At 44.3% G+C, this 22,653-nt stretch overlaps 1 protein-coding gene across 2 annotated transcripts in view; it reads right to left on the bottom strand.

Moving 5' to 3' along the window:
* The window catches only part of Grip1 (glutamate receptor interacting protein 1), a 636,231-nt gene extending 628,986 nt beyond the window's left edge, over positions 1 to 7,245 (bottom strand). Inside the window, exon 1 of one of the 2 annotated variants that reach the window (XM_076920329.1) lies at positions 6,935 to 7,245. In XM_076920329.1, the coding sequence (XP_076776444.1) occupies positions 6,935 to 6,992 (58 nt within the window). In that variant the 5' untranslated portion in view covers positions 6,993 to 7,245. The remainder of the gene's footprint in view (positions 1 to 6,934) is intronic. The other variant, XM_076920326.1, reaches the window with a different exon arrangement.
* Between the last annotated feature and the right edge of the window lie 15,408 nt (positions 7,246 to 22,653).

Below are 22,653 nucleotides of genomic sequence, written 5' to 3'. Positions count from 1 at the left end.
GAGGAGGGAATGAATCACCCAATCAAGGCAGCAGCCTGTTCACTCCCTGACTCCTCCTGTCACAGGTTCCCTCCACCACACTACCCAGGCAACTTTTCTGAGAGATGAATAGGATCCAATCACTCATCCTTGGACAAATCCACATCCCCCACTGGATAGCTTGCACTTCATCCTGGCAATAGGAAGTCCTGCATCTTGCCTTCTCCAGTCTCATGTCCCTCTTCTCCACTGTGGTGGAGGCCAATCTTCCTCCTACTCTGTATCCCATACACACATGGCCACTGTCTACCTGTCAGTCCCTTGAGAAACCACTAGCAGCCTGTGGTATATTCTATTCAATGATGCCCAGAAACATACCATTCTTCACATCTCCTCCCCATCTTCCAGAAGCCTCTTCATCTTTTCAAGTTGTCCTATCCTTCCTCATGTCACCACCACTGGGCTCCTGCCCTCAGAGCATCTTCCTCCCCTAACCCAGCACAAACACTTTCTCTCCCTCTTCTTTGGCACTAGTCTACGCAGGGGCAAAGAGGCAGCAGCTGCAGGTTGTGGATCATACCCCGGGCTCCACAACTGTATGCAACCATTATTTACCCCCAACTGTATGCAACCATTATTTCCCCCAGAAAAAAAAAAAAAAAAAAAAAAACCTATAGTCTTCTCATTCACACACCATCAGCGTCTGAGATCCCCACAAACAAGGAGATGAAATGTGGCCTTGGCTTGTTTATTTCTTCATTGAGTTTTTGCATCTTTGTAGAAGTATCAGATTACACTACATCAAAGGTCTTGGCTTCAGAAATCTCCTGCTTCACTGTAACCTCTCAGGAAGCACTGGGCTTGGTCCCCCCTGCCAGCTGGGGACCCTTGTAAAGAAAAAAAAAAAAAACCTCTCTTATCATCTCATCACCTAGATACCCTTAAGGTGCTAAGTTTACAGGTCTTCTACTTCAAGACATCATGGAAGTAATGAAAGTGTTTGCCATTAAGTGAACCCTGAAGTAGCAAGAGAGCATCCAGGACACTTTGGTGCTTGTTAGTGTCATCTCATTGTTACATAAGAGAGAAGTTACTTGTCAGAGTGGACAGTTTGCACTCGATGCCATTTTTCTTCAAATTACTTGCTCTCTACCACTGTGTTGAAGCCAAGGACTCTAACATCCAGGATACAAGTTATGTCTTCTCCATAGTCCGCACTTGGTGCCTACAAGTTAAACACTGTAGAGATGAAGGATGGTGGGACATTAAATCTGCTGCATTTTAATTGCTGGATATATTTAGACAACATTAACTTTCCCATAAAGCTGACAGCATCTAACCCACTCAGGGCCTCTTCCCGGAGGAAACCGGTATCAATAGGTTCTTCATATTCACACTTAAGAAACGTGTGCATTTCAGAAAGTCAAGGTACGAGACTGAAGCCTAGAATCAGCTTTGCCTTTCAGAGCCGAAGCAGCTAGACCCGGGACCCTCTATTGATGTTGCTTTTCCATTTGATATTAGCAACTCCTCTTGCAATTTAATGGAAAGCAAATAATTCCTAAACTGTCTGCCATTGTAGAGCACTTAGCACAATAAATATTAAACCCCATGGTATTCAGTTCTCAATTTCCTCCACTGGTATGAATTGATGGTCCTTTTTCTCTATATAAGAAGCCAATCAGGTTGCTGCCGAAGAAAGCGTTACTGGAGGAGGTGCCTTTGTTTGGCGACTGGTAGCCAGGCTGTGAGTTCAGATATATTGTTTTAATTACATAATATATTTGGCAACAAAGCAACTGTTCAATGCCCACTACAATGCAGTCATTTACCAGCTCACAACAGAAAAACAATACCTTGTTCTCCTTAATGCTTGCCTCCCTGGCTAATACACTTTGACAACAAGGAAAACTGTAACAATGTTGGAACCTTGGTGGGAAAAGCTATTCGCCTAAATGAGTTACTTTAAGCTTGTCTAATAATTTTACTGATGAACATATTGACCCAAGTGTGGTGGGGGACACCTGTAAGTCCTAGCACTTGGGGGCTAAAGAAGGATAGAGTTTTCTAGCGAAGCCTGGACCACATAGGGAAATTATGTATCAAAAATTAAATAAATAGAGACTGTGAGGTATCTCAGTAGGTAATAAGACCTGGTCCAGAGCCTGACCATCTGAGCTGGACCCTTGATGCTCACAGGCTAGGAGATAACTGACTCCCACAGGTTGCCCTCTGACTGCCATCCACATGCTGTGGCATGACCTACACACACAAAATAACTAAAGATAACACCAGTGGATAAATGCATTCATGTCGCCGCCATCTTTACTACTCAAGTTAGCATGTCTATCTTCCAAAGTCAGTGGACAGAAAGCACAAAATATACCTGGCAAGTGCTTTTCCATATAAGTAACTTTTAAAAAAACAAAACAAACAAACAAACAAACTGTCTAATGAATTCATGATGAAAGATTTGCCAGCAGCATTTTCTGAGCTGAATAATGCAAGATGTTATTGGGCTCGTAAAATATTACAAAGCTTCTCTAATGAATTGTGACTTCTTTTTTTTTTTTTAATTATCTCTTTTTAGAAATTAGTACCCAGGATATTGACTTTGTAACTAAAAGCAAATGTGTCGATTGTGGGTCACAAGTTCCTCATCAGATAGCAATGCCTACCTTACAAGTAGAATAGAACCCCATAATTCCACAAAGCCCCACAGATGCGGCATCCAACGGTGTCCGACACCCAACCGACTCTAGATTTGTTCCCCTTCTTCCCTTCTCCCACTCAAAGCTCCCCAGTCAAAATTCAAATGTCAGGCTGGCATTTTATTACACAGGGTGTGACGTGATGTCACCAGCTCTCCATGTGATATAGACATAAAACACACCAAGGGTACACAATAAAGGCAACAAGGAAAACTGCCTCTCCTGCACCCTTCTCCTCAATGCCTTATCAAAGCTAACTACAAGGAACGGTATCTACAGTTCTCATTGCCAAACAACACACAGAAACCACAGACAGTAACTTCTGTAGCAGAGATGCTACGTTCGCATGTAGACCTCCAAAACTTACAAGAGAAATTCAAAAGGCAAAGGTGTGGAGGAATACAAAAAAACTGATGCCTTCCTCCCGAGTGAGCACATATGCCAATATACCATGCAGTTGAAACATTGTTACAAGTGGATAGTACCCATATACTCTATTAAGCCTAAATTTCAAATTTAAAGGAAATGCCAATTCGTGTTATTCTATTGACGCAAAATAAACTAGGAAGGGCTATGTTTACAATAGAAAGATGTCAGTCTTCCTAAGAAGCACATTTGATTTTGAATGCTCACTATACGTTGTTAAACAGTAATGAATGTTCACTAACCAAAGCCTCATGAGTCAGAAGGAAAGCCACAAGGCAAAAGACAGGCACTGTTAATTACAGAGGTACCTATGCCTTTGTGCTGTCTTCTCAGTAACTGCATTCCTATTACAGCCGCTAAGAAGCAGATGTAAAACAACCAATAAACTGCTTAATTTCATTTGATTGGAAGGGATATTAAAGAGAACATCATACTCTTTCCTATCCTAAAATCATTTACCCCAAAGCGTATCTGGTGGCTTCTGAATGGATTGGGTTTAGCCACTCAAGCAGAAAAAAATGGGGGAGAGAACAGGACAGAGAAGTGTGCTCTGAATTGTAATGGCGTGTCACCTCACACGGGTGAGTCTCCACATGTCATCTCAGCAGTGTGAGCACTGAGTGCCACAACCCATATGTTGCCGTTGCTCTGCTCAACCCTGCATGCGATAGCAATAGCTCATTCAATATTGTCTTGACAGAGGCCTCCAAGACAAACCCAAGTTATCAATGGCATGTAGATTTGACAGGAAACTATATAGACTAGCCAAAACCCCTTTGGTATGTGAGAGTGCCAAGAAGGTACGCCCCCTCCCCCCAAGTCTTCACTGCGAGCTGATGCACCACCAGTCCCCACTTACCTTGTTTTTGAGACAGGGCTTCTCACTGAACCCAGAGCTCCTCAACTCAGCTGGATCGGCTGACTAGCAAGATCCAGTAACCCACCACCCTGTCTCCACTTCCCCAGCAGGAGCATTGCAGGCAAGGACCAGTGCACTTGACTTGTTTAGAAGAGCTTTGGAGTCTGGTACTCAGATCCTCATGCTTGCATGGATGCTGACTAAGCTATCTCCCCAGCTGGTACCATCCATCCCTGAACCAAAATTAACATTTTAAAGGAGTAATGCTGAGATAGAAACATATATATATATATATATATATATATATATATATATATATGTATGTATATATATATATACATATATATATATATGCTAGAACTTCACATTAATTAATTAATTAAAGCAAAGATACTTTAAAAAAATAAAATCCACATTAAAAAAAAAAAAAAAAAAAAGTTATGCTAGTCTCCAGAATGCCAGAATGGGTTTCAGAGTGGTAAATGGAAACTGGGGTTGGAAGAGGTGTGGAAAGGGCTGGAGACACAGCCCACCTTAGGATTTAATGCTAAGATGCTACAAATTGACCTTTTGGTTGACTATATTCTCAAACAATATTAAAAATATATCTATTTCATGCTGATTTGGGGGGGGGGGGACGGGGACTGGCCTGATAGTTGAATCCTTCCGTTTATATTTCTATAGTTATCACGGGGCAGTGGGGCAGACTACACAGTGTTACTTCAAATGCAAAGAGAAACCATCAGTTACTCAATACTTTATAATAAAATTCTGCAAAGGGCATAATCCAAGCAGTGTCCTCTAACAGACATACTAAAAGTCACATAAGCATCTAATACATTTACTTACACACAATGCATCCACATACACAAGCTCTCGGTTTAGGCATGATATTTAAAGAACAAAATCATTTGCACATTCTCAATAAGACGGGGCCTCAAAAAATATGACTAATATACATATAAATGTATATACACTTATATACACACTTGTTGTTTAGAAAAACATCTCATAAGCAAGGAAGAAGAAACATTTAAAAAAATAAATAAATAAAAGCAACTAAGTGCCATACATTCCGTTTCCTCCTGTTGGAGGAGCTAAGGCAGTCCAAGTTTTCTGACTCAGATTTTGTGTACTGGAGGAATTCCGGTCTTATCTCAACCAAGCAGATTAGGTGATCATCTTTCAAAGTTACCATATTTCTAAAAGACATACAAGTACATTTTGTTACAATTTTAAAAAAGAAAAAAAAAAGACCTACCCACTATAGCATTCTGATAATCACAGTGGTGATTTTTTTTTTTTTAAATCAAACTGACACACTTAACATCAGGTACGTTGCAGCAGTTAGCTGATAGGACAGACAGGGCTTGACAGAACGCTTTCTTTCAGTGGTTTTACTTGGTGGTGAATTACTGGCACCTGGATCTGCACGGTTTAAAATACGGTTATGGGAACGCAGACCCAGAAGCGGTTCTGAAAGCATGGATACCACTGGAGGGGGTAAATCCAGGGTCACATACCAGAAGTGCACTGGAAATGAATGCACACGTCTAATAAGGAAGTGGTTTTTAAAGGGACAAATTCCCTGAGTCATTAAACAGGCTATCAACCAAAGACCGCTGTGCCACCTAGAGAAAAACTGGAAACTGTACATTGGTTTCTTTGCTGCAAGCATTATTTCAAAAGCCTGAAACTTTTAGCATGACCAGTAAAGCCAGCCACAGTCCATACCCGCTCCCCCCATCCCCATGCTGCAGAATCAAATTCTCTTGGGGGGCGGAAGGGGGGCGGCGCTGTCCCTTCTACACACCAGATTGGCTTCCTGCCTCCCTCGCCGCCCACCATGAAGCACCATTTAACCTCCAGCACCAACTGTTAGTCATGAAGACCCTGCATCCTGAAAGCTATTCAATTCTCAAGCCTGTTCCTTGAACAAGCCAAGGCAGGCTGGAGTAAGCAGCAGGAGAATATAAACCCTGGTGGACCTTGACAGCCAAGAATCCCTCTGGATGCTGAGCACCCCACAGCCCCATGGGGCCTTGGTAGGAAATTTTGGTGTCCTCGGTACATCATATCCAGGTTACTGCCAACCACTGCACAACCCAAACACCATAAAATGACAACAGAACCAAGCGTTGAGAGTGCAAAAGGCCTTCAACTTTCCTCTCCGCAAGTCACTTCAAACCAACGTGCCCAGCACACTTGCCAGGCGGAAGCACAAAGGGGCTGCAAAGCCACCTGGCACTCAGAGCCGTCTCTTACGAAGAAAATAGACAGTAATTATGAAAAGTCCGCAGTCCTGCGGTATTAACTAGAAAGCCAGGACTGCGCTGGGCATAACTCATTTTTAGGCAGTCACTACCGGCCGGGGGTGGGGAGGGGCAGTCCTCTCTGTCTCCCCTCCCCCCTTCCAGCGACCCAAGGCAGCGCCCCCTTTCCGCCCCCACACTCTTCCCCCCTTCTTCTCCTCCTTTACCAGTCTCCTGCAACTTTGGGTTTGGCAGCACCACCGTAGCCCAGCCAGAGGCGGGGACATCGCAAAGGCGGCCGCGGCAGGAGGAGGAAAGTTTGAAAAGTCACTTAAAGCATTGCAAGCTTCTCCCCTACCCCCAGCACCCGGAGCGCCCACCGCACAGACAGGAGCCGGGGCTCCACGTGCGAGCCGGCCCAGGAGAAGCTGGAGTTCCCTCTAGGTCCTCGGCAGGAAAAACAAAATCTTTCCCCGGGCGAAAAGTTGCTTGCCGCATTACTGTTCCCTTGTCCCCCTCGGCTTCCCACCTCCAGACCCCCAAACCCCCTCTCAGATTTCGCAAGGTGCCACCTGGCCTGGAGCGCGGCCCCCGGAGGGCACGGCGCCCCTCCCTTGCCGGCCCCGAGGACAGGTCTCGGGGAGCTGGGGGACAGGGAGGCACCGAGGGCGCCCGGCCCGGCCCCCAGGCTCGACCGCCAGGCTCACCTCTCTCCTGCTCCTCCGCTTGCAAGCAGATGGGGATGTTCTTCTTCCAGCCCGGCATGGTGGTGTCTGCTCCCTGAGCTTGCTCCGGGGCTCGCTCGCTCGCTCGCTCGCTTGCTCGCTGGTCGCCGGCTCCGGGGCTCGCCGCGCCTCCTGGCTCACGCCCTCCGACCGGTAGCAACACGCCCGAGGCTGCTCAGCGGGGCTGGGGCGCCGAGGCGACTCCCCGATACATTGAGGCGACGCCGCGCGCCCCGCTGCTCGCCTCCAAGTCTCCGGAGCTCCCCGGGGGTGGCGGTGGCGGTGGCGGCGGCGGTGGCGGTCGGGCCGCGCCGTAACCGGGCAAAGCAGGGGAGGGGGTGGGGAAGAGGGGGTCTGCAGCCGCGGTGGCGCGGTGTGGCCGCGAGGCCGGGGGACCGGAGCAGGCCGGTGTAGGACCGCCGAGCCCCCGGAGGTGGGCGCCGGCGGGAGCTCAGGGCTGGCGCCGCCTCGCTCCGCTCCTCCTCCTCCACCTCCTCCTCCTCCTCGCCTCCTTCTTCTCCTTCCTCGTCCCTCCGCCGCCAGCAGGTGGGACTCGGAGCCGCGGCTGCCGCACAAAGCTCCTCCGGGCGGGCGGGACCGAGCAGCGGGTTCCCGGGGCGCCTGTCGCCGGAGCCTCTCCCCCGAGACGCGCGCGAGGCTGGGCGGGCACGGAGGGGCGCGCGCGCTCACACCCTCCGCGCCCGGATCGCCGGCCTGCGAGGCGCGCCCGGCCCGCCAGGTACAGAGCCTGGCACCCCGCCGCCGCTGCGGGTGCCCTCGCTCGCTCCTCCCGGGCCTCCCGCCCCGAGCCCGACCGGCCGCTCTGGCGGCTTCCGCGATGACCTCGATGAAGCAGGGGGCAGTGTCCTTCCCTCTAGTCCCTCCTTCTCGCCGCTCCCCCTCCCCAGCCCTGCCCGTTGCCCCCTCCCCCAAGTTGAGACGCGCAGCTCCGGATTCGCTAACTTCGCCCTCAACATAGGGGCAGTGGCAACTTTCGGGATGGTCGGCACTGGTCCCAGGGGTGGGGACGGTGGGAGCGGGGAGCCTCTTTTGTTTTAAAGGATGCTAGCAGATAGATCCTCAGCTGAGTGAAAATTTAATAGCTGTCTTCAAGTGTAGGAAGGAATTTTATGATCAGGTTTTATGATTAGTTTCTTCCTCTTGTCATAGGCTCACAGGAAAAAAAATTCAGTGGAAAATGAATAAAGGTAGGGAGGGGGTGAGGGGGGGGGAGCCTTTGTGGCGGAGCCCAGAAGATTCTACCCAGGCGTGTGGGCTCTTCCTTGAGATTTCAGTGCAGCTAGGAGAGGGACATTTGGCAGCTGTCTGTCTTGCTTGGAGATGTCATCCATTTCCTCGAGCCTGGGCCTCTGGCTGGAAAATAACCATGCCTCCCCCTCCTATCTGATAGGTTCTGAGGAATTTGGAGCCCCAGAGGCTATACCTACTAGAGTGTGGTTTGGGGGTTTGGCCTCTGCGGCTTATTTTGGCCTCTGAAGGAACTGTGGTTCCTCCCCCTCATTAGGGACACCAGCTCTTGCCAGTCTTCCCTCTCACAACGCCAGCGCGATAGCATAATCACGCATCACCTAAAGATAAGGTCTCTTCTCCTGCCATCTCATAAACAGTCTGATCAAGCAGGGGTGTTGGCACCTGCAGTCGCCCCTTGTGTGAGTGGTTGGTTGTCACTGCAGAACTGCCCAGCTGCCAAAAACCAGTGGCTGGCTCTCCTAAGGAAAGAAAGGAAAGGATACTGGAGCAGAACTATACAGCGCCAGGGAGCTGAAGGGCTAAGTAGAAATAGAGTCACGAAGTCCCAGGGGATATTCTCAGAAATCCCATCTGAGCTGGGCAGTGGTGATTTGGTGGCGCACGCCTTTACTTCCAGCACTTGGAAGGCAGAGGCAAGTATATCTCTGAGTTCGAGGCCAGCCTGGTCTACAGAGCAAGTTTCAAGACTGCCAAAACTACACAGAGAAACTCTGTATTGCCCTCCCCTACCCCAATCTCATCTGATCTTGCTCCTTTCAGACTCTTTGTAAAGTCCAGGAAACAGATGGCATAACTTTGATCTTGCCCTAAGTTTGTTGCAAGAATGTAACTTGATTTTCCAGAAAGATTAAAGGCCATCCAGCTATAACCAGGCTGGCTACAAGTACAGGCATACACTCAGTTCCCAGCGACACAAAAACCGCTGGAGCATTTGGTGTAATATTTAAAATGTGGATGACTATTCTAACAGGTGTTATTCTGGGGGACCTACCCAATAAACCTCTAATATGAACTGACTCTTATTCACAAGGTTTTCTTTCAATCAACAGTACGGTTGCCCCACCAAAGTGATAGCCTATCAATGACAGAGTTCTAACTCATACCTACTGATTGTGTTTTAACTCTGATAAAATCCCTACTGTGTGTTGGACTCTTGGACACAAGAATTTTTTTATTTTTTATTTTATTTTAGGGATACAAATTTTTTTTATTTTAATAGTAGTTCAAATTAGCACATCTTAGATAGTAGGGTCAGATATTGTGAATTATACAGCTGCAAGTAACAAACTCTTGAAGTCATAACTTCCCCCACCTCATGTTATTTATCTCAAATATCTGTTCACTGATATCGAACATCTTGCATCATCATTGCATACGTCATCAACTAAGTCCTGAGCTGTGTCAGGGATAATGTAGCTTTTTTCTCTTTATATCTCTAGCTACAAAGGAAACAAGCTCAAAGAAGCTCATTGGTGATAGCATTTGCCCTCACTTGAGCTACCCCTGGCATTTCTTGTAGGAAAATATTCTCTTTATGAGTCCTTCTCAATGTATTACTCAGATAACTTGACAGAAAAATATTAGAAAAATAATACTGGATTATTTAAATTGAGTCTAATGTGCTCAGTTTTATTTCCATTGTCTGATGTAGCCTTATATTCAAAACAATGTATCTGAAAGTCTATTCAAAGAAATTGTAACATTATCTTCAGCTTTATTTAAAAAAAAAAAACTAGATCTCAAATAGCTAGGCACATTCTTTTTATTCTTTAGTAAATTTGAAAAATCAGTGTCCTTTAAAGAATGGGCAATAATTAATCCAAGGTGGTGGGGGGAGAGACGTGAATTTGAAAAAGAGTTGGTGTCTTAGGGTTTCCATTGTTGTGAAGAGACACCATGACCAAGGCAACTCTTATGAAGAACAGCATTTAATTGAGGCTGGCTTACTCGTTCTGAGGTTCAATCCATTTTCATCATGGCGGGAAACATGGCAGTATCCAGGCAGGCTTGGCACTAGAAGAGCTGAGAGTTCTATATCTTGTTCTGAAGACAAACAGGAGAAGACTACTATCTTCCAGGCAGCTAGGAAGAGGGTCTCAAAGCCCACCCCTACAGTGACATACTTCCTCCAACAAGGCCATGCCTCCTAATAGTGCCACTCTCTGGGCCAAGCATATTCAGACCACCACAGTCAAGAAAGGGGGATATATAAGAGAATTTGGAGGAGGGAAGGAAATGGAGAAAAGCTGTAATTAAATTAACTCAAAAATAAATAAATAGATAAAAAAGGAAGTACCTATCCCGCAGCCATGTTTTCCAGACAAGATCTCAAATCTGTGAAATTACTTTGAACATAAATTCTTCCAAGAATCTAGAGCAGCTTGAATGGTCTTATAACCTAAGTTTACAGAATTAAAAATTGACACTGATTTACCTTAAGCAAGTTAGGTTAAGGTAAGACCATGGGACACACTGCTAAAGGTGGCCTTGCTTGGTCTCAATTTTATAGTTTTCTAAAGAAAAAGGAATGGAAGCATATTCTCTTAATTCTAATATCCTTTTCACCTGGGAAGAAAGGAAAATTCTAGGCCAGTTGGTGATGGTGCATGCCTTTAATGCCAGCACTCAGGAGGCTAAGACAGGTGGATCTCTGAGTTTGAGGCCAGTCTGGTCTACAAAGTGAGTTCCAGCATGGCCAGGGCTACATAGTGAGATCTTATCTTAAAACAAAACAAAACAAAAAGATTCATTGACTGATTCTGTAAACAGAAAGTGTTAATTGTATTGTTTTGTCATAGTTTCCCTGTCATTAGTCATTTAAAGACCTGAGAACATGTGTGTCCCTTTCATTTCTTTGTATTCTGACATTAGGCTCTCTAGTCTCTTGCTCACAAGGCCTTCACTCTAATGATGGTAGGAGTCTGAGGTATTTGGTTTTAGGGATGGGAAGAGTTCTGCAGGAGAGGTAAAATCCCAGCCATTATTTAAAATTTGTTCCAAGGCCTGGAAACGCCCACTTCATATTTTTTTTAAAACTATGCGTTGACTCTTCACACAGAAACCTACAGCATATTAAACCAGCCTGAAAATCTCAGCCATGCTACAGAAATCCAGCACCTGCTTGCCACTGCATGCAGTGAATTTAAAACTCTTTGAATACTCTTTTAATGCCCCACCTATACGCCTACTGGGTAAGTGCATTTTTTTAGATGTTACTAACTCACTTTTACCTGCAAAGCCCTCTTTGAACATTTGAAATGAAAGAACCTTCTCGGGAAGTGTTATCTTCTTGTGGGAAAAGGGTAGACAGCAGAAAACAAACAGGAGAAGCCTGTGTTGATTTTTATTTAAAATCTTGAGTTGGGAGTTTGTAACAGGAGAAAGAACTTCCAAAAGTAAAAAAAGAATGTTCACTTTTTTAAAAGTCACAGTGTGCTATAAAATGACAGAAGAGAGCACAGAGGTTCCAGTCAAAAGTTGGCTCATTTTATGCCAACATGACTGGACCACCAGGCACCAAGATCTTTGGCAAAACATTAATCCAGACCGATTGACATTCCCACGATCAGCATACATGTGTTCCTTGCCCCTCAAATCCTCATTGGCATTCTTGGTTTGTGTTTGTTTTCTTGATGGTGACCATTCTGACCAGGGTGAAATAGAATCTCTGTGTACTTTCTATTTGCATTTCCCAGATCCCTACAGATGTCGAGTTCTCTTTACTGGTTATTTGTACTTCTCTTCAGAGCTGGGTGTGTAGTTTGTGTGCCCCTTCATTGTGCGATAGTTCATCCAGAACGGAAACGGGCAGGACGTTTTATCTAAACATGAACAGAACTCATTTATGACCCACCTATACCACTCTTGGGTCTAAGCTGAAAAGAATCAACCCAGCACACTGTGGGAGCCGAGATGCAGAATTATCCTAGGTGTCTGCCCAGAAGAATGGATTTTTAAAACATGATAGTGTCTTAGTTAGGGTTTTATTGCTGTGAAGAGACACCATGATCAAAAACAAGTTGGAAAGAAACAGGTTTATTTGACTCGAACTTCCGTATCATACTTCATTATTGGAGGAAATCAGGAACTTAAACAAGCCAGGAACCTGGAGGCAGGAGGTAATGCAGAGGCCATGGAGGGGTGCTTCACACTGGCTTGCTTCTCATGGCCTGCTTAGCTTGCTTTCTTATAGAACCCAGGACTACTGGCTCAGGGATGACACCACCCAAAGTGGGCTGGGCCCACCCACCCTTGATCACTAATTGAGAAAACGCCTTACAGCTGGATCTCATGGAGGCATTTCCTTAAGGGAGGCTCCTTTCTCTCTGATGACTCTTCTATCAAGTTAACACACAAAACCAGCCAGTACAGATGGATAGATATAGATAATGATAGATAAATAAATAGATAAATTATAGAAGATAAATAGATGATAGATAATAGAAAATAGCCAGAGAGACACATATATAGATATATAGATGAAAGACTATAGATGATAAACTATAGATAGATAATAGATGGAAAATAACTAGATGGATAGATAAATAGATTATAGAAGATAAATTATAGATTATAGATGATAGATAATAGAAGATAGATACATACATAGATACATAGATGATAGACTATAGATAGATGATAGATAGATAGATAGATAGATAGATAGATAGATAGATAGAGATAGATAGAGATAGATAGATAGATAGATAGATAGATAAGAGATTGATAGATGACCGACAGACAGACATCCCCTCCCTCATTTTTGGAAAGGAACTGGATATCATCCTGTTAGGTGAAATAAACCAGATTCAAAAAGATAAGTGTCTGTGTGCTCACTCACAGGTGGAGTCTAGAGAAAACCATAACTGACAAGAAAGTAGAAGAGTAACCAAGAACGAGGAAGTGGACCAAAGGTAGGGAGGCGGGGAGTGTAACTGGGTGGGAGCCATCATGTTACATGAGGTATAAAACTGTAACAATGTACTCCTCCATCGGCTTGCACACTTAATACACAACTAATAAAAACATAAACATTATAAACATTAGTTCAGATGTTTCTGAGAGGATGTTTCTAGGATAAACAAACTTCAATCAGTTAAGTGGCTAAAACTAGTTAAGTGGCTAAAACAGACTGCTTCACCCCTCCCCCTACTTCTCCCACCTCACCCCCACCCCACCCCCAGTGTGAGGAGAATCTATCCTGTCACTTGAAGGTCTGGCCAGAACTAAAGGTTAACCCCTTTTGTGAAAACAGCTCCCTCCCCACTGACTGCCATGGAAGAGGACTTGGTACTTCTTCCTTTGTGTAAACAAGAAGTCACCTTGCCTGGGTCCCAAACCTTTGATCAGTCAAAGTTTGATTCTCAGAACTTTGACTCGGGCTGAAAACGCAACATCAACCAACCATCATGTCTCCTGGGTCTCTAGCTCCCCAGCACGTCCCGCAGAGCCTGAAGCTCATCAGGGCCAGGTCCTCTAAATGAATCCCTCTGTCTGGGTCTCTGGAGAGTGCTAACACAGAGACCTATGTTCAGTTTCTGGTTCTACCGCATTCTAGCTCTGTGAATCTCCCCAAGTCAAACACTGTATTCTTCTGATGCCTGAAAACGGAAAGCTCATGTCATGGGAAGAATTAAGTGTGCGAACATAGGTCAGATGCCTAGTCCAGTCCCTGGTAGAGACTTAATCATGGGTGGGAAACAGTATTAACTTGGTTGACAAGAGAAGCCTTACAGAGTACATTAGAGGGTTCCAGAAAAATGCACTACAAGTGAATGCGAAAGCATTCCCGTAAGTGAATGCATTCACAATCATACCCAGGCCCAATAACAATCCAGTTTTCATCAAACTCTCAAAAGAATAATTAGTTTAGAGAGAGTATAAAGATTCCCCTGATAAGCATGGAAAGAAAGCTCCCTTGTGTGGAACTCTGGGATTGACTCTTAAAAGGAGAGGATAATGGCAAAGAACTCACCTTCCTACCAGAGCCTTTGGCACACTGACACCCAAACGCTCCCCCACCACGCCCTGCTCTTTCCCTTCAAACTGTTCACAAAGGCCTCTGTACTGCTGACGGCCCAGTTTTGGATTCTGATTCACACCCGGCCCATCTTCCACTTGCAGTCTCATCGCCTGGGGCCCCTGGGGCTGAAAAGGAAAGAACATTTTCAGTCAGTCCCAAATCCCCAGTTGGTTACCAAATTCTTTCTGACTTAATTTGGGAGTAATTCTTAATCTCTCTTCTTTCTCATGGCATCGCCCTGATTCCTGCCTTTTATTATCTGCTTCCTGGATAATCCCAACAGCCTGTTCCCAACTCACTTCCTCATCACGGGCACCACCGCCAACCTTGCTCTCCCTAAAGTAAACCACCTGGCTAGCCTCCTGCTCACTTCTCTCCCCGCCACTGTCCTGGTGGCTGTTCCCCGAGCCCCTCTGCCAGAGTTCTCCATACTTGCCAGTGCTTCCTCCTCTCCCTTGTTTGCTTGCTTGCTTCAGCTGCCCTGGAAGTCCCTTGAAGCCCCTTCCATCCATTCCGTGCGGCTTCCATTCCTTAACGGAATGTGCGTTTCTATACTCAACTGCTCGTTAGAACTAAAATAGTTCGAGTGCCTGAGGCTAAGAAAAATCGTTGTACCACAAAAATGTGCTAGATCCAGAATCTGCGCCCCGGAGTGATGGGCTCTTACCATCTCCCCACCCCACCTCGAAGTACCGCTTTTATGCCTATCCAACTTTTTCTACTGTTTCTTTAGATCATAATTTCCGTCATCTCGCCAAGACCCACACCACCATATATATCTTCTGGTTTACATAGATATGATCTGCCCCATAGTAGAAGGGTGTGTCTATCCAGCTGAATTCTGAAGCCCAGAGGTTTAGATTCAAACCCCAGCTCTCCACTTGAGAAAACCTGTATCCCCTGCTACTTTGGGTTCTGAATTATCTGTCAAGCAAAAGTAACAATAGAAGCAATGTCGTATCACCCTCTGAAGTCTGAAATGCTGGTTCTGAGAGGGCCCATCCATTAAGTTTTAGTTAAGATCCGTATCACTGTGTTAGGAATGGGCCCTGATATCCGTCATTGCTCCCTGTAAGTTGTGTGTACTCAATGGGCACTCGCTAAAAGGAACGAATATTAAAAAATAGTCTCTTTCCTGCATAAACCTGCCGTATGGTCAGGAAGACAGAGCTCATAATTGTACTCATGACAGAAATTTTATTTGTTCCTAAAATTAAGAAGCCTAACAATATTTCTAAGAGAATGCTTTTGGTCCAGACAGAAGTCAGTAGCTGAGTTCCAGGGTGATGGTTACTGACATGATTAGCAAGAACACAGGCTGCCAATTGACTGGAAGACTAGACATAAATAAACATTTCATCAGAAAATTAAATAGGTGATTCTTACCTTCCTGACTTGGGGCTGGGGACGGCTAATAATGGATTTAGGTTTCCTCCCTTGAGGGTCTGAAAAAGTAGAACAGAGAAGTGTCTGTGGATACTGAGAGAAGCTGCAGCCAGTGAAGACTGACTGGAAGAGGCTTGGTGGAAACTCAGGGCATAGAACAGAGTGTACAAACCCCCAGGGGGTGGGAGGGGAGTGGAAGGGGGTCATTATCATGGTAGCAGGTGATAAATGAGAATAGAAAAACAAAAGGGAAATATTTGGGTGACAAGTAAGAGCTTATTGATATGGACTTTCCCTAAGTAGCAAAGACAGGTGGACAGAAGCCACCTGAGGACAATCATGCTCCAGGTTATGTCCATACTGACACTGTTGTCTGGGGAAACAAACCTGGCAACAGGCACAATCTGCCAACTACATGTTCTGCCCTCCTCGGCTATAGTTGTAAGCATCTCCCAAGAAGACAGTCAAGGATACGGCCAAGAGTTTATGTACCAAGATGTCTTATCGGATCTTCATTTTATGGCAAGAAGCTGCAAATGATTCAGAATGTCCGGTATTAGGGAATTGTTTACATAAACTACACTGAACCTTGCAAAACCCTTAAACACCGATCAGTTTAAAAGACAACCGTAAGTTCTCATCATGTAACATTGAACAAAGGGGTTACACACAACCATCTAGGCTTCCCTGGTCCGCAGCTTTTGCCATGTTTACATGTCTGGAGTCAGGGAGAACCTTAAGTCTTATATTTGCATTGTAGGTGTTTCTGTGGGAAGACTTGTGGGAAGGAGACGTCAGCCTGAGGGGAAGTTCTAGAGAGAATAATAGCAAGACAGGGTTTCGAGCATTCCTGCTACCCCAACTGGAAGAAGATATTTTATGCAAAACCACAACCTTCAAAAAGTCTGAATCATTTAGTGAATCATAAATGTGAGTGTAGCAAAGTTTTGGTAAGGCTTAGCCAGCTGATTTTATTTATATTATACTTATGTAATCGTGAGGTATCGGATAGGATCTATGTTCAAAGACAGATTTATTGCCTTTCTCTTGGATTTTTAAGAATTTGTCTGTGTGTGTGTGTTTGTGTGTGTTTGTGTTTGTGTGTGTGTGTTTGTGTGTGTGTGTGTGTGTGTGTGTGTGCACATAATATCTGCACACCAGAGGACAACTTGCTCACAAGAGTCACTTCTCTTCTTGTTCAGGGAAGCAAACTCAGCCTTGTGTAGCAAGAGCCTTTTCCTGGCTGAGCCGTTTTGCCCAAGCATTGGTCTTTGAGACAAGGCTTCACTGTGTACCAAAAATTGTGAACTTGGCTAGCTTCCAACCCACCACCCTCCTGTCTCAGCCTCTTGGGTCTAGGATTGCAGCTGTGCATCACCGGGAATGTTCTTCCTAAAAAGCATAAAACAATGGTATTTATCAATACACATGATTTCTTAAGTTAACAAGAAGCAAAATGTCAAAAAAAAAAAAAAAAAAATGCTCCAGAGGGGATGAGAAAAGCCATGAAATGTTCTTTCTCACTATGGGCCTTATCTCTTTTCAAGCATTTTTTACCTTTTTTTTTCTTTTGGCTTTTAAAAAGCAGTTACTTAACAATGGAGATTTTTTTTTTTGAGAAAAGTATCATCTGCTGATCTTGTGTACATGTTTCAGGGAGTATTTGCAGGAACCTAGATGGCGATGCTCTGGTAAATACCTAGTATGTATGTATCTGAGCATGTGTGCACATGCACACATGTGTGTAATGCCCTGTGGCTCCTATAGCCAGAAGAACACATAAGTGTAAATCAAGCTCTCAAGAGATTCAAAACTTCAGAGATGTCTGAGTCTAGGGCCTGCATCTGTTTTATGTAAGGAAAAGGAGAAAACTCTAAAATAACAGTAAGGAGTGGGAGTAGAATGGTAGAGCACCAACCCAGCATGCAAGAGATCCCAGGTTCAGTCCCCAGTACTGAAGGAAACAATTCAAAGCACAGAAAACAGTAAGTGCCTAATAGTCATTACCAAGAGGAACGCACTATACCTAAGGATGTGCAATATGCTTTTGTGTGAGTGACACACACCCGGTGTGCTGACACCAGCAGCACCCCAACAGAACTTGCACTACTATCTTTTGATGGCTACAGTGTGACAAGGTGACAACTCTGATATATTCCCCCAGAACTACCACTGTCCTCTAAGTAGACCGTAGCTGGCCAAGACATTGTTATGAAACTTATAACTATTATGTTTTTAATACATTTCATTTTATTTTATTATGTACAGTGGTGTTTTGCCTGCATGCATGTCTATGTGAGGGTGCCAGGTCCTCCATAACTGGAGTTAAAGATAGTCATGAGCCACCATGTGGGTGCTGGGAATTGAACCCGGGTCCTCTAGAAAAGCAGTCAATGCTCTTAACCAGTAAACCGTCTCTCCAGCCCATGTCAATCACATTTTAAAGGAATATTTTAACAATTTTTTTTAAGTAGCAAGAACAAATGACTTTGGTACTGTTGTAATGCTACTCCAGAATCGATGTATTTATCAGCAGTTTTGCGGTCGGAAAGCTAAAGACTTGAAGAGGAGATATCTCAGTTGCACTTTTGCCTCTGCCAACGGAGCCATTTGCAAAGCTGTACTCTCACTCTCATAGAATTGTCCCTATCTGGTTGTGTCAAAATTCCCAATAATGTTCAATTTGCCAACTTCAAACTAACAGCGATTGAACCTCTGGAAGGAAACAAACCGATGACATCATGAAGGCAGGACGTCTCAGCAAGGAGAGAGAACAAAGTATCTTGTGAAGACAAAATGTTTCCCTTTTACCTTATCACTAAGTTCCACTCTTGGCCCCTCTAGCTGTGGGGCCCTGACCAGCCAATCTGTTGAAATCCGAGGAACACAAGCCTCAGATCAATTGCTGTCTAGTGTAGCAAAAGGTTTTCTTTAATCCCTTAAGAATTTGTGAGCTTACTTCCTCTTACAGCCCACAAAATTCAGGCTCAGCAAGGGATGTGAAGTGCTTGACACATATGTATTACGCATGTAGGAGCATTTGTTTATATTCTCATTGATGTCTTCAAATCTGTTCAATGAGCCTTTTTATTCCACACTTATTATATACGATGTTTCATTAGGATCCATGGCGAGAGTCTCTCCTAGTTTGGGTCTACATTACTTAACCGCCGCCAGTGATATTTGCTACTAGTTATGTAAATGGAAAATAACTTAGAAGATTTATGATACGATTAGCTTTCTTGCACTTGGTGACTCGGTTGCCTCTTGCTTCTTATTTATGTCTTGAATGCTTAACAGCCTTTCTGTTTGCCCACCCACACGGCCGTCTGATCTTTAGATAGGGAATGAGGGTAGGAAAACATAACTACATACACTTCACAATGGCAGTAGCAAGTCTAGACACCACAAGGTAGGTAGGTCAGCTTCCTGGAGGAACTGGAAACCTGCTCTCAGAGTGAGAAGCTGCCCTGGGCCTGATGCAGATACTGGCAGAGTGAGGTCTTGTGCAGAGAGCTCCGTGGAAGACCAGAAAAGATTGAGACGACAGAAACAAAAGCCTATAAATGATTAACAGGCAGGCGATGCAGTGATTCAAAATTGTGAGAAACAGTAGACCAGGCAGTAAAGGATGTAATTATCAACAGCTGCCTTGAAACTGAACAGACGATCAGGACAAATGACAAGTCTTCCTGAGAGAACATGGGGGTCCTGTGGACTAGACCAGACCCAGGCTTGTGAAAGAGAGACCAGAGACGAATTGAAGAATTTTCAAGAGAATGCCTTCACAATTACTAATTGCTTATATTACCACTCACAGAAAAAGCCAAAGCAGAAAAATCCAGAACCAAGTCAGAAACAGAACAAAGCCCCCAAGCAGTCCCAAATGAGGCGCCCTGTGGGGTTTCCACAACGTAGACTTTATCAAGCAAGAGACACAGCCATGCTTTTACTTGAGCGGCATACAGTCCACATCCAAGTTAAGGAAACGTAGCAGATTCTACTTATCTACCTGTAATTTAGTTCTATTTTTACCTCAGTTCACAATCCCAATTATCCAGTGTTTTGGTCTTAGTCATATTCAGAACAGCCTGAAATAAAATTCTCTTTGAAGCTGCCTGTAGCCTTTTCAAATTCAGACTCCTCAGCCTCTTTTCCATCCACCGCCCCCATACCCACCGGCAGGCGACCATGGGGCCATTTCAAGATGCAGACCGTTCCACCTCCCCTCTGCCTTCCCCAAACTGTACTGGCCCCACCTGATAATCTCTGCTTTCTAAAGACAATCTATTATCATGACAGAATGCATGCTAAGGTCTGTCTGGTCCCTAATCAAAGGACGAAGGACTTTGGTTTTTCCATCTTCTGTTCCCTTCTGGGGATTTCTACTTTGAAGAAACACCCCAAAGAGATAGACAGCTTGGCAGTGATAACTTTAGGTAAAGATTTAACATCTCTCTCTCCTCCCCCAACCCTGTGTGTGTGTGTGTGTGTGTGTGTGTGTGTGTGTCTGTCTGTCTGTCTGTCTGTCTGTCTGTCCCTCTGTCTGTCTGTCTGCCTGTTTATGCAGTGTGTCTGTCTCTGTGTGTATATGTTTCTCTGTGTGTATCTGTCTGTATACGTATGTGTGTGTCTGTCTGTCAGTGTGTGTCTGTGTGTATGTGCATGTGTCTGTATATGTGCGTGTGTACACATGTCTGTGTCTGTCTGTCAGTCTGTGTGTCTGTCTGTCTGTCTGCCTGCTTGTGCATGTGCCTGTCTATGTGTGTGCCTGTGTGTATGTCTCTCTCTCTCTCTCTCTCTCTCTCTCTCTCTCTCTCTCTCTCTCTCCATCTGTGTGTATCTGTCTGTCTGTGTGTGCATGTGTGTATCTGCGTGTGTTTGTGTATGTCTGTGTATATGTCTCTCTCTCTTCCTGTGTGTGTGTGTATGTGTTTGTGTGTCTGTGTGTATGTCTCTCTCTCTTCCTGTGTGTGTATATGTGTTTGTGTGTCTGTGTGTATGTCTGTCTGTCTGTCTGTCTCTCTTTCCCCATGCGTGAGTGTGTGTGTACACTTTGTGAAGACTTGGGAGCAATTACGTTGAAGGCTCAGCATCAGGTTGAACCCTAGGGAAAAAAATGTCCTTTCAAGAGCCTTGCAGTTTGGTGTCTATAATAAAGGTTAAGATACTTGAACTCTCTTTTTAATTGGTCCATATTTTAACTTTGTATTCGGTGGTAAAAGAAGGAGAGGTTTTTTGTTTTTTTTTCATTGAACTGCTAATGTGTAGAACCTAAGTATCTGAAATTTTATTAAATAGTAGTCTGGTTTTGACAGCGTTGTACTACTGTGAAAATTAATTGATTGTTTCATCCCTTGAGCTTTAGAAAAGTCATTAAGGTTTTTATGGTTTATGGAAAATTGAGAACTGAAGTGTGCTAGAATCAATGTGTTATCTGATGTACAGAGAAAACGGCACTTCAGATGAAAGAAGGCATCAACAATTGTTCAGAACTCTCTCTCTCTCGTCTTGTGCTTTGACGGGCATATTTACATGGAGCTTCTATATTTACTTGTATTCAGAAGTCCTTAGTCAGTTGTTTCATTGTGATGCTTGTGAGTACAAGATAATGAGATCTGAGAGATGAGCCGCTGCATATTAGAATCTATTCTTTGCTGAGAACTTAAAAAAAAAAATGTATCGAGGACATAATCTAGAATACCAGAAACAATCCAGTAGGGCTGTATGTTATGAAACAACCTCCAACAGAAAGGTTGAAATTGGCCTAACATGGCAGCTCTCTGCCCCAACCACCACACACACTTAAACGGTCTATATTTGGCTAATATACATTATGGAGAAAGTTGCAGAGCCCTATGCAAATAATAAGCAAGGTGTTGGGGCTAGCTGAAGCTGCCAGGACTTCCCAGCTCTATCTAGACCTCGGAGTAGATAACACTCTGTTGGAACAGAGAATACCATCATGTAACTTTGTTTTCGGTTTCTCCTTTCCAGTGTGTTCTTCTGATGGAGTCTTCTTCTCATTATAGCCATCAGTAATCTGGAAGAACTCGATTTTATCTTGTTTTTATAACTAGCTTAAGGGCTAGGTGTTTCAAGTGTTGCCACCTCTGCAGCTATTCATTTCGGTTCCATCAATTCCCAAGGGAAAATTGTATTTTCCTTGTTGGAGGCTCCTAGTTTTTTTTTTTTTTCAGAACTCTCTCAGCTGTACGCTGACCCTTTTTCACCTTTGGGTGGACTCACCATCCTTTTACACAGGCCTGGCTCTTGCACCACTCTGCACTGTCCCAGGAGCAAAGGTGAGCCAGCCAGCCATGTTAAGTTAGTTAGAATGAGCCTTGTCTTCTCCAGAGCACAGCGTACATAGGTTACAGATGGGTTATCTCCGTTATCATTGGCATCTACAAATGAGGTGATATTCTAGAAAAGAGTTGACTGTAGAGGGCGTCTTTCTATAACCACTGGAGAGCACTGAAGATTCCTTAAGTTGCCCTCATGGCTGCAGTGAAGGGGGTCTCACTTACACAAACCTTATCATTTTTTATTTAATTAAGTTGACCGTGCTTTCCTCTGTTATGAAATTAAGAATGTCAAAGGAACATTCCATGAATAAAGAAGCTTTAAATCTCCCTCATATATTGTATTTTTTTCTTTGTTTTGTAGCTTTATTATCCAAACGGATAGAAAATTCATGACTGCATTATGAAGAAAAATGAAGGCGGGTTGCCAGTTTATCTTATGGCTGCCAACCCTGGTGTGGAGGTTACCCTTGGCTCTCTACCACCAACTTCTGAGTGACTAATTCCCGCCTTCCTCTCCCACAGTCAATTTATCCTATTATATGTTCCTGTGATAGACATCTCTGAACATGTTCTAACAACTTGTTCCGAGGCAGGCTTTCAGTTGAAATGGAAGACTAGCAATTTTTACTGCTTCACTGGTTGCTCATAAGAATATAATGTATTAATCTATATCTACCAAACCAAGAGTATTGCAGCTATAGATTTATTGAGAC

This window comes from Arvicanthis niloticus, chromosome 22 (genome assembly GCF_011762505.2).
Source record: "Arvicanthis niloticus isolate mArvNil1 chromosome 22, mArvNil1.pat.X, whole genome shotgun sequence".
NCBI classification, from domain to species: Eukaryota; Metazoa; Chordata; class Mammalia; order Rodentia; family Muridae; genus Arvicanthis; species Arvicanthis niloticus.
Note: the sequence above shows the minus strand (reverse complement) of the source record. Positions and strands in the feature narration are given on the sequence as shown.